At 43.3% G+C, this 12263-nt stretch overlaps 1 protein-coding gene across 2 annotated transcripts in view; it reads right to left on the minus strand.

Annotated features, from left to right (window-relative positions):
• ninl (ninein-like) overlaps positions 1-12263 on the minus strand; it is a 42587-nt gene that overhangs the window by 21605 nt on the left and 8719 nt on the right. For both annotated transcript variants that reach the window (XM_064932252.1, XM_064932251.1), the window contains exons 5-8: positions 9057-9123; positions 8701-8891; positions 7017-7169; positions 454-621 (exon numbers count right to left, since the gene is read on the minus strand). In XM_064932252.1, the coding sequence (XP_064788324.1) occupies positions 454-621; positions 7017-7169; positions 8701-8891; positions 9057-9123 (579 nt within the window). The remainder of the gene's footprint in view (positions 1-453; positions 622-7016; positions 7170-8700; positions 8892-9056; positions 9124-12263) is intronic.

Below are 12263 nucleotides of genomic sequence, written 5' to 3' on the forward strand. Positions count from 1 at the left end.
ATGGAACAGAGTAAATAGGCATTTTAACCTCAGAGATTTTGCAGGTGGAAACTTGTGGAATAGACACCCTGGCTGGAATGTGCTTTTAACCAATCACCATTCAGGATTAGACCCACCCATTGTATAACCTGTACCAATCTCTGAACACCAAGGCTTTTCAGCAACAAATCAATTCAAGTAGCCGCAAAGGAAGAGTAATCAACATTTCAAGGCTACTTCTGAAAATAACTGGTACAAGCAATGAGTGTGTACAGTAATAGGATAAAGACATACATTGGTTCATAACTTTCTCACAAAGCTTACCTTTCACAGATTCTGCTCACAAGCCCAGAGCATGCTAAACCACTAAAAATCACATGATGTTCACACTGGCTGCTTATTATCTAACATCAAACACATAGTGTGACAGGATCCAACTAGCCTGACCTGTCATGGTACAAGTCCGGCACTGACCTGTAGGATGTCCCTGCTGTTCCGGATTCCCTCCTCATTCCAGAGGGTGATGACCCTCTCTGGACTGGTGCAGCCCGACCCATCGTCCAGCCTGGTCAGCAGCCTCTGGCCCACGGTGGCAGACAGGAGAGAGGGAGAGGTGGAGCGCCCGATCCGCTCCTCAAAGGCCTGGCAGAAAACAGAGGAAGACATGAAAGCTACAGGAACAGACTAGCTGATGGCCCAATGTAGTTCCTCCTCCATGGAACACTGCTGTAGATCAGTGTGGCACTGCGTAGCCTCACCTCAGTTCCCAAATGCCATAGAAATACAAAAAAGTTCTACAAAGAAGGGCATTGTAGCAGAAACACCTCCTCCGGTCATGCCGCTTTCTCTAAGAATAACCCGACCTCCACTGTGCATTGTGTAATCCAGGCTCCCACAGACAAAACAGCTTCAGCACCACAAATACATTTATTTTACACGCCACTAATAAACACCATATTACTGTCATAACACTTAATATGGCTTAGCCTACATTCCATTCCCCATTTGCTCATGGTTTACATCCCACACCAGTTTGGGACATGGAGGAGTAGCAGTAGTATTTAGGTTCTGAGCAAGCCTGAGAAACACACGTTTGTCTCAGTGCTGGTTCATGTACCTAGTTGTTCCTAACACATGGGAGGCATCAACATGCCAAGCTTGGAAAGAAAGGATGTTGTCTTTCATAGCCCATGTTAACAGACCACAGCGACATATCAGGCTTGAAGTGCAATACATGATTTCAAACTTTGGCTTTCTCTTCATGTGGAAATGGTCATTCAGCAAGCGAACGCAGGAAGGGCAAACTAAGCTCTGTCCCCAACAGTCAATTTTATGATTGGCTGCTGCCTTAATTGACCTGCAGGAAATTGGAGCATTCGTCATCTGAGAGAGACAGTCAGACAGCCTACTATAGCGAACAAAAATATAAAACGCAACATGTAACAATTTCAACAATTTTTAAAAATGCGCTGCATGGTCAATACGACGCCTGCATTGGCCATACAGCATTTACTGTTAGGAAGGAAGTTGTCAAGGAAGTGAGTTTGTGTTTTACAGGACCTTCCGCCCTCAACTACTGTTAACCAATCATGTAAATGCAGAGCTATATGGAGCACTCTGCATTGTTACAACATTGGAGAGGCACACGGCGCTGTGGTAACCTCTGGGGCTCCACAATTGCGTCACACCATCCATAAGGCACCTCCAACACTTTAGAATAATGCATAAATTGGCTCTTACAGTTCATATAAGGAAATCAGTCAATTTAAATAAATTCATTAGGCCCTAATCTATGGATTTCACATGACTGGGCAGGGGCGTAGGAGGGCATAGGCCACCCCACTGGGGAGCCAGGCCCAGCCAATCCAATGAGTCTTTCCACACAAAAGGGATTTATTACAGACAGAAATACTCAGTTTCATCACCTGTCTGGGTGGTTGGTCTCAAACTATCCCGCAGGTGAAGCAGCAGGATGTGGCAGTCTAATTGGTCTTTTGACCAGTCACATCCGATCTTCATATATTATACATTTTTCAGATCTGATTGGTCAGAAGAATATCAGAATTGGGTTAACGTTTCTGTGTATAACGGTTTGCCTTTTATGTCAGATACTGAAGGGAAGAGACAATTTCTAATCAATAGCTCACATTTTGAAAAATGTATTATGCCTTTATCTTAATCCTAAACTAAACTATGAGCCACAGAATATTTCAAGAGCCTCCCCGAGCAAGCACATAACGTTCGCCGAACCATATGTTTCTTGGTGAGAGTGTGATTGTCCTATGGTTATTTTGCATACAACCCTCCCACACCTTTCTGGGAATGGTGCAGGATAGTTGCTTGGCTTTGGAACAATCTCAGCACATTTAAGGAATTTGACAAAATTCTTTCATTACTTTAACAGAATGTTTCCGAAAAGTTCAAATATGGTACATTTAATTTCAATGTTCTAGGAACATTCTCCAACTGGTTTGACATTGGGAATGTTCTCAAATAGTTGAAAGTTAGGAAAATATTCTGTGGGAATTTCAGTACTTTTCTGCAGGTTTCCTTATGGTTCTATTTAAAGTCATATTATCGAACATTAATAAAACTTTCCATAAAAAAAACACAAGAAAACATTAACGTCCAAAGAATGTTATTTCAAAATGTATACATTCCGTTCTCAGTGTCAACAAAACTCTATCATTTATCTTGTAAAGTATTTTCAGGCCCACTAATTGGCCACCCATAATCTTAATTAGTGCTCATTTCCGTTGAAATGGGGTATGTTTGAATAGATTAAAATTAACAGCTTTGTATGAGTTTTAAAAAACATGGCATCCTAGCACCATCCTGGTGGCGCAGTGGACTAATTCCATGGATAGAGAACAGAAGATCATATGTTTGAATCTCAATGATGCCGTGTCAATATAGAAAATACATGTGTTTGCATGATTAATGCCTAAGGAAATTAATTTCTGTGTGTCCAATCTGTACTCGGGGTTCAAAAAGGTTAACACCAAATAATAATTTCCACTGTAAGAACATTAGTGGCACTCCAGTCTCCTTTTCACCTCATTTAATACCTAATTTACTTAAAAGGCACATCTCAATAGGTGGTCCAGAAAAGTCATGTCAAAGCACAAATGGCTGGGGGATATGGGCCTTTCCTATTTTGTTCTCTATTGTTCCTCAAGCAAGGGGGAGGCTTATGACATCACAAATTTGCATCAAACTCCTTGAACGACCTACTGCTTGAGTTTGCAGTTGTGCAAACTGGAAACCACATATCCTGAGGCCGCATTTATTTTAGCTGGAGTCTACAAACAAAGCCAATTTGAGGAAAACACTACCGAAGATTTTTCAACACATTGCCTGTAGTACTTGAGCTTCAAAATCTCAACTATTGTTACTCTCCCTTCCGGGATGACTACAAGGCCCTCCCCCGCCCTCCCTTCTGAAAATCAGAGCACGACTCCATTCTGCTCCTTCCTTCCTATAGTCAGAAACTCAAAACAGGAAGTACCTGTGCTGAGGTGTATTCAACACTGGTCTGACCAATCGGAATCCATGCTTCAAGATTGTTTTGATCACGCACGCAGACTAGGATATGTTCCAGGTTGCCTCTAAGAATAACACTGACACGGTGACTATTAAAACCTACCCAAACCAAAAATAATGGATAGATGGCAACATTCGCGCAAAACTGAAACTGTGAACCACCGCATTAAACCACGGCAAGGTGACTGGGAATATGGTTGAATACAAACAGTGCAGTTATCCCCTCCATAAGGCAATCAAACAGACAAAACGTCAGTACAGACACAGCAGAGTTGTATGTAGCAGGGACCCATGACAAAATTGGATTACAAAAGGGGAAACCAGCCACGACGCAGAGATCGACACTATGCTGATCCTCAACACAGGGGTCCCATTAGAGTGCGTTCTCAGCCCCCTCCTGTACTCCATGTTCACCCATGACTGCGTGGCAACGCACCCCTCCAACTCAATCATCAAGTTTGCAGATGACACAACAGTAGCAAGGTGAGGAGGTGAGGGCCCTGGCGAAGTGGTGCCAGAAAAATCACCTCTCCCTCAACAAAGCAAAGGAGCTGATCGTGGACTTCAGTTAACAGCAGAGGGTACACCCCCTTATCTACATTGACGGGACCACAGTGGAGAAGGTGGAAAGTTTCAAGTTCCTTGGCGTACGCATCACTGACAATCTGAAATGGTCCACCCACACAGACAGCACCTCTTCAACCTCAGGAGGCTGAAGAAATTTGACTTGGCCCCTAAACCCTCAAACTTTTACAGATGCACCACTGAAAGAATCCTGTCAGGCTGTATCACCACCTGGTACGGCAACCGCCCGCAACAGCAGGGCTCTCCAGAGGTTCTGCCCAACACATCACCGGGTACACACTGCCTGCCCTCCAGGACACCTACAGCACCCGATGTCACAGGAAGGCCAAAAAGATTATCAAGGACATCAACCACACGAGCCACAGCCTGTTCACCCCGCTATCATCCAGAAGGCGAGGTCAGTACAGATGCATCAAAGCTGGGACCGAGACTGAAAAACAGCATCCAACAAGGCCATCAGACTGAAAAATAACCATCACTAGCCAGACTCCACCCAGTACCATGCCCTGAATTTAGTCACTGTCACTAGCTACCACCAGGTTACTCAATCCTGCACCCTAGAGACTGCTGCCCTATGTACATAGACATTGAATCACTGGCCACTTTAATAATGTAACACTTGTCACTTTAGTAATGTTTACATACTGTTTACTCATTTCAGTCAAAAGTTTGGACACACCTACTCATACAAGGGTTTTTCTTTATTTTTTACTATTTTCTACATTGTAGAATTTTATTTACTTATTTTTATTTCATCTTTATTTAACCAGGTAAGCCAGTTGAGAACAAGTTCTCATTTACAACTGCGACCTGGCCAAGATAAAGCAAAGCAGTGCGACAAAAGCAACACAGTCAATAACACAAAAGAAAATAAAGATTTTTCTATTTATGTACAGTGTGTGCAAATGTAGAAGAGTAGGGAGGTAGGCAATAAATAGGCCCGAGAGGCAAAAATAATTACAATTTAGCATTAATACTGGAGTGATAGATGTGCAGATGCTGATGTGCAAGTAGAGATACTTGGGTGCAAAAGAGCAAGAGGGTAAGTAATAATATGGGGATGAGGTAGTTGGATGTGCTATTTACAGATTGGCTGTGTACAGGTACAGTGATCAGTATGCTGCTCTGACAGCTGATGCTTAATGTTAGAAAGGGAGATAAGACTCAAGCTTCAGAGATTTTTTGCAATTCGTTCCTTTCATTGGCAGTAGAGAACTGGAAGGAAAGGCAGCCAAAGGGGATGACCAGTGCAATATACCTGCTGTAGCGCATGCTACGGGTGGGTGTTGCTAAGGTGACCAGTGAGCTGAGATAAGGCGGGGATTTACCTAGCAAAGACTTAGATGACCTGGAGCCAGTGGGTTTGGCAACGGATATGTAGTGAGGGCCAGCCAACGAGAGCATACAGGTCACAATGGTGGGTAGTTTATTGGGCTTTGATGATAGAGTTGTGGAAGCTATCTTGTTAATGACATTGCCGAAGTCGAGGATCGGTAGGATAGTCAGTTTTACGAGGGTATGTTTTTCGGAATGAGTGAAGAAAGCATTGCTGCGAAATAGGAAGCTGATTCTTGAGTTAATTTTGGATTGGAGATGCTTAATGTGAGTCTGGAAGGAGAGTTTACAGTCTAACCAGACACCTAGGTATTTGTAGTTGTCCACATATTCTAGGTCAGAACCGTCCAGAGTAGTGATGCTAGTCGGGCGGGAGGGTGCAGGCAGCAATCGGTTGAAGAGCATGCACTTAGTTTTACTAGCATTTAAAAGCAGTTGGCGGCCACGGAAGGAGTGTTGTATGGCGTTGAAGCTCGTTTGGAGGTTTGTTAGCACAGTGTCCAAAGAAGGGACAGAAGTATACAGAATGGTGTCGTATGTGTAGAGGTGGATCAGAGAATCACCCGCAGCAAGAGTGACATTGATATATACAGAGAAAAGAGTCGGCCCGAGAATTGAACCCTGTGGCACCCCCATAGAGACTGCAAGAGGTCCGAATAATAGTTAAGACATCAAAATTATGAAATAACACATATGGAATCATGTAGTAACCAAAAAGTGGTAAACAATTCAAAATATACTTAATATTTTAGATTCTTCAGTAGCCACCCTTTGCCTTGATGACAGCTTTGCACACTCTTGGCAATCTATCAACCAGCTTCAGGCAAAATTATCACTTCCGGTCTCAGAACGTTAAAAAATGTTGTGCTTTACCAGTCAGGAAAGATATGGTTCTTCTCAGTAGCAATGGGAAACCCAAAACGTAAGTTCCCACAACTTCCAAGGAACCAAATGTGCTAGCTGGGTCCTTAAAGCTACAATATGCCGAAATCACTCTGCCATATCCTGGTTGCTGAAATTCTAATAGTTCTCCTAATTTCAGCGTATGTGTCAAAACAAGCAAGTATAGTGTTTAGAATCATTGTACCATCTAAACTGTTGTATTTACAGCTGTTGAGGCCAGAGTATCAAAATCAAAAGTAAAGGACACAAAAACAAAACATTAGAACGTGAAGCACAGAAATAGAGCAAATAGAACAAATCTACTGCTTCTTAGACTTGCTTTCAATGAGAATGACAGGTCTATAACTTACATTCATATGTGAATTTGGTCCAGGCCCCAAAAAGTTACATATTGCAGGTTCAAACACCAACCAGCCCACATTTAATGCAAAGTGACAGTTTATTTGTTATAAATAGAATATCAAATACTCCCTTCAGTTCGAGACAGAAGGCGGTCCCATGTGGCAATGTATTGTCATTTGTATTATCCACGGATCATTATTCTGGCCTAATTACATACATTTACTCTACTGACCCAAACCCACTCACATAGTTTTCCATATAAATAAATTACTGTTAAACATGTACACGTTCCCTAAAAAGGGTGTTGTTCTGTCTGTCTGTCTGCTTACCTGCTGGAGTGAGCGGTGGGGGTTGGGGCGTATGGGGGTGGAGGAGGTGGGAACTGGGACACTCTTTTCTCTGAAAAGACCCTTCTGGAACTTCCTGAGGCTAACCTTCCCATCCAGGTCAGTGTCCAACTTCCTGAAGAGGGCGTCCAACTCCTGTGTGATAACGCGTAGAGTCAGGGGTTAAAAGCATGAAGTCAAATTCAATACAGAAACCAGATACAGAGAGAAAGATTCAAAATACCAAGATTCAAACTACCAGATACAGAGAGAAAGATTCAAACTTCTCATATCTAGGATAAAACACCCAATATATATACACAAAAGTATGTGGACACCGCTTCAAATTACTGCAATCGGCAGTTTCAGCCACACCCGTTACGGACAGGTGTATAAAATCGAGCCCACAGCCATGCAGTCTCCATAGACAAACATTGGCAGTAGAATGGCATTACTGATGAGCTCAGTGACTTTCAACGTGGCACTGTCATAGGACGCCACCTTTCCAACAAGTCAGTTCGTCATATTTCTGCCCTGCTAGAGCCACCCCGGTCAACTGAAAGTGCTGTCATTGTGAAGTGGAACTGTCTAAGAGCAACAACGGCCCAGTCGTGAAGTGGTAGGGCACACAAAGTCCACAGAACGGGACCACCAAGTGCTGAAGTGCGTAGCACGAAAAAATTGTCTGTCCTCGGTTACAACATTCACTATCGAGTTCCAAACGGCCTCTGAAAGAAACTTGTGAAGCTCGTTGGGAGCTTCCCACAAGCCACACACAAGCCTAAGATCACCTTGCCAAATGCCAAGCATTGGCTGGAGTGGTGTAAAGCTTACCGCCATTGGACTCAACGGACAAATCTGTGTTTGGCAGATGCCAGTAGAACGCTACCTGCCCCAATGCATAGTGCCAACTGTAAAGTTTGGTGGAGGAAGAAAAATGGTCTGGGGCTGTTTTTCATGGTTCAGGCTAGTTCAAGTTAAGGGAAATCATAATGGTACAGCATACAATTACATTCTCGACGATTCTGTGTTTCCATCTTTGTGAAAGGCCCTTTCCTGTTTCAGCATGACAATGTCCCCGAGCACAAAGCAAGGTCCATACAGAAAAGGTTTGTTGAGATCGGTGTAAAAGAACTTGACTGGCCTGCACATTGCCCTGACCTCAACCCCATTGAACACCTTTGGGATGAATTGCGAGCCAGGCCTAATCGCCCAACATCACTACCCGACCTCACTAATGCTCGTGGCTGAATGGATGTAAGCCCCCGCAGCAATGTTCCAACATCTAGCGGAAAGCCTTCCCAGAAGAGTGGAGGCTGTTATAGCAACAAAGGTGGACCAACTCCATAATAATGCCCATGATTTTGGAATGAGATGTTTGATGAGCAGGTGTCCACATACTTTTGGTCACGTAGTGCATCTTTGGCAATTAACCACTGACTGCAGTCAGATCAGTCAGATGATTCCCCGCCCGTCTCCCTGAGGTGTGCACTTTTCTACTCCCCCTCATGGATTAAAAAGGAATGGACTGATGTATACTCGTATAAGAGGTATTGATGAAAGTCCTTTGGCCCATATTTACACTAATCCAATGCCTTTGATCCCTTGACGGGGAGTCAGCAAGTGCACAGATCTGGGAATTAGGGAATTAAAACAGCCCCTTGCTGAAATTTTAGGCTGGCCATACCTCTGAATTCAGGTCCTGCAGGCCAAGGTGGTCACAGACCAGGGAGAGTTCCTGTCTGCTCAGAAAGCCTCCTCCTCCTACTCCAAGCTCCTCCCATACTGCCCTCATCTGGCTGTCTGACACCTCGGCCCCTGGCCCAGGGGATTGGAGTGGGCTCCCCGAACTGTCCCGCTTCCATCGCTTCTGCTGCCCTGAGACACACATACAGATGTTAGGATGAAAGTCCCTCAAAGAGTATAGCATTAGATTGTATGAATAGGGCTTGGAGTTTTTCCTGATCACATGACCTAACTAGGAAAACTCCTGTTTTGAAGACTGAATGTACAATTAAGTAAACTTGAAAAATATTTAAGTACCTTGTGCCTCAAAGGTTTGATGGATGGTGTCCTTATGGCTTCCGGTTTCCTCATCTGACTTGAGACTCTGGAAGTCAGACAAAGAGTGTCACCAAGTGTTCAAAACTGGAACAACAACTACCTTGCCAAAATGCTGACCCATATGCCCATCCACATACAGTATCATAATCTGGCTATGTTGTTTAATCAGTGTGTCAGACACGTGTGAGAACTGCACTGTGAAAGCTAGTTTACCCTACTACTAAGTGTGTGTGAGAGAGTTTGTACAGCAGATGAAGTGTGTTTGCGTGTGTGTAAGTGTGCCTGCTAAGTGCCCTCTAAATACACCTTTGCTGTATTCAACCAGGATCTCAGCGATCACTGCCTCATTGCCTGCATCCGTAATGGGTCACCGGTCAAACAACCACCCCTCATCACTGTCAAACGCTCCCTAAAACACTTCAGCGAGCAGGCCTTTCTAATCGACCTGGCCCGGGTATCCAGGAAGGATATTGACCTCATTCCGCCAGTAAAGGATACCTAGTTATTCTTTAAAGGTGCTTTCCTCACCATATTACATAAGCATGCTCCATTCAAAAAATGTAGAACTAAGAACAGATATAGACTTGGTTCATCCCAGACTTGACTGCTCTTGACCTGCACAAAAACATCCTGTGGCATTCTGCAATAGCATCAAATAGCCCCCGAGATATGCAACTTTTCAGGGAGGTTAGGAACCAATATACCCAGGCACTTTGAAAAGCTAGCCTTTGCTTTCCTAACAGAAATGTTCCTCCTGTATCACAAACTCCAAAATGTTCTGGGACACTGTAAAGTACATGGAGAATAAGAACACCTCCTCCCTGCTGCCCACTGCACTGAGGCTAGGAAAAACTGAACAGCTGATGTTCTGAAAAAGCTGCAAAATCTGGACCCCTACAAATCAGCTGGGCTAGACAATCTGGGCCCTCTCTTTCTAAAATGATCCGCCGCAATTGTTGCAACCCCTATTACTAGCCTGTTCAATCTCTTTCGTATCGTCTGAGATCCCCAAAGATTGGAAAGCTGACGCGGTCATCCCCCTCTACAAAGGGGGAGACACTCTAGACCTTAACTGTTACCTACCTAGATCTATCCTACTCTACCTTTCCAAGGTCTTTGAAAGTCAAGTGAACAAACAGATCACCGACCATTTAGAATCCCACCGTACCTTCTCCGCTATGCAATCTGGTTTCTGTGCTGGTCATGGGTGCACTTCAACCACGCTCAAGAAGTGTCTGGTTAGACTGTAAACTCTCCTTCCAGACTCACATTAAGCATCTCCAATCCAAAATTAAATCTAGAATCGGCTTCCTATTTCGCAACAAAGCATCCTTCACTCATGCTGTCAAATACCCTCGTAAAACTGACTATTGTCGTGGAAAATTGCGAGATTATGTTATAGTGCTTGAAAGATTATATTATAATCTTTGTATTGCATTAGAATGGTTGTTTTATTCAACAGAATAGAATCTGTCAACTATTGTGTGCTCAGTGTTCCACTGAGGATGGGCCTCTATGAGATAGCACTGACATGTTTTTGTACTTTGAAGTACCAGGAACGAGATTAGAACCTCGTTTTAGAGACCAAACTGAACGATAATTTATAGCTAATGCTATCTGGCTATGGGATACTCCTTTCTCAAGTAAAAGGCCCTTTGTGAAGTTTTTCTATGATCTGTGGTTCGTCATGTAAGTAGAGAGGGGTGTATCTTTTCTATAAAAGATCTCAGTTGCCATTATGTTGACACTCAACTTTTCATTATAGATAGTGAATTGTTAAAAGTCACAAGGCTATGGTGAAGCTCATATTATTAAAACATGAAGTTTAAGTATAACTCTGACTGGTGTGTGGTTTGTGACTCTCCGCATTTGGTAATACAGGAAATTGCTACGACACTATCCTACCGATCTTCGGCGATGTAATTTACAAAATAGCCTCCAAAACTCTACTCAACAAATTGGATGCAGTTTATCACAGTGCCATCCGTTTTGTCACCAAAGCCCCATATACTACCCACCACTGCGACCTGTATGCTCTCGTTGGCTGGTCCTCGCTACATATTTGTCGCCAAACCCACTGGCTCCAGGTCATCTATAAGTCTTTGCTTGTTAAAGCCCCGCCTCATCTCAGCTCACTGGTCACCATAGCGGCACCCACCCGTAGCCCACGCTCCAGCAGGTATATTTCACTTGTCATCCCCAAAGCCAACTCCCCCTTTGGCCGCCTTTCCTTCCAGTTCTCTGCTACCAATGACTGGAACGTATTGCAAAAAAATCACTGAAGCTGGAGACTCATATCTCCCTCACTAACATTAAGCATCAGCTGTCAGAGCACCTTACAGATCATTGCACCTGTACATAGCCTATCCAACTCTCATCCCCATACTGTATTTATTTATTTATCTTGCTCCTTTGCACCCCAGTATCTCTACTTGCACATTCACCTTCTGCACATATACCATTCCAGTGTTTAATTGCTATATTGTAATTACTTTGCCACCATGGCCTATTTATTGCCTTACCTGCCTAATCTTACTTAATTTGCGCGCACTGTATATATACTGTTCTATTGTGTTATTGACTGTATGTTTGTTTATTCCATGTGTAACTCTGTGTTGCACTGCTTTTCTTCATCTTGGCCAGGTCGCAGTTGTAAATGAGAACTTGTTCTCAACTGGCCTACCTGGTTAAATAAAGGTGAAGTAATAAATAAATAATAAATAAAAAGAGATGAAGCTGAAAGCGAGTGCTAGCCTGTTAGCATGAGCAAGGATAACAGAGAGAAAAACCCAGCTAAAACATAACATTCTGAGAACCATATGTTTCTTAGAGCGTGGTTGTCTTTTGGTTATTTTGCATACAACCTTCCCACAAGAGTTGCTTTGCTTTCGAACATTCTCAGCACATTTAAGGATCTTGACAAAAAAATATATTATTTTCTTAGTATTTCATTACTTTAAACACGTGTCAAACTCATTCCACGGAGGGCTGAATGTCAGCAGGATTTTGTTGCACCCTTGTACTTGATTGATGAATTAAGGTCACTAACTAGTAAGTAATTCTCTCACCTGGTTGTCTAGGTCTTAATTGAAAGGAAAAACCTGCAGATACTCGGCACTCCGTGGAATGAGTTTGATACCCCTGCTTTAACAGAAAGTTTCCTAAAAGTTCCAACATGGTTATATT

The sequence above is a fragment of the Oncorhynchus masou genome, chromosome 23, assembly GCF_036934945.1.
Source record: "Oncorhynchus masou masou isolate Uvic2021 chromosome 23, UVic_Omas_1.1, whole genome shotgun sequence".
In the NCBI taxonomy this organism is placed as follows: Eukaryota; Metazoa; Chordata; class Actinopteri; order Salmoniformes; family Salmonidae; genus Oncorhynchus; species Oncorhynchus masou.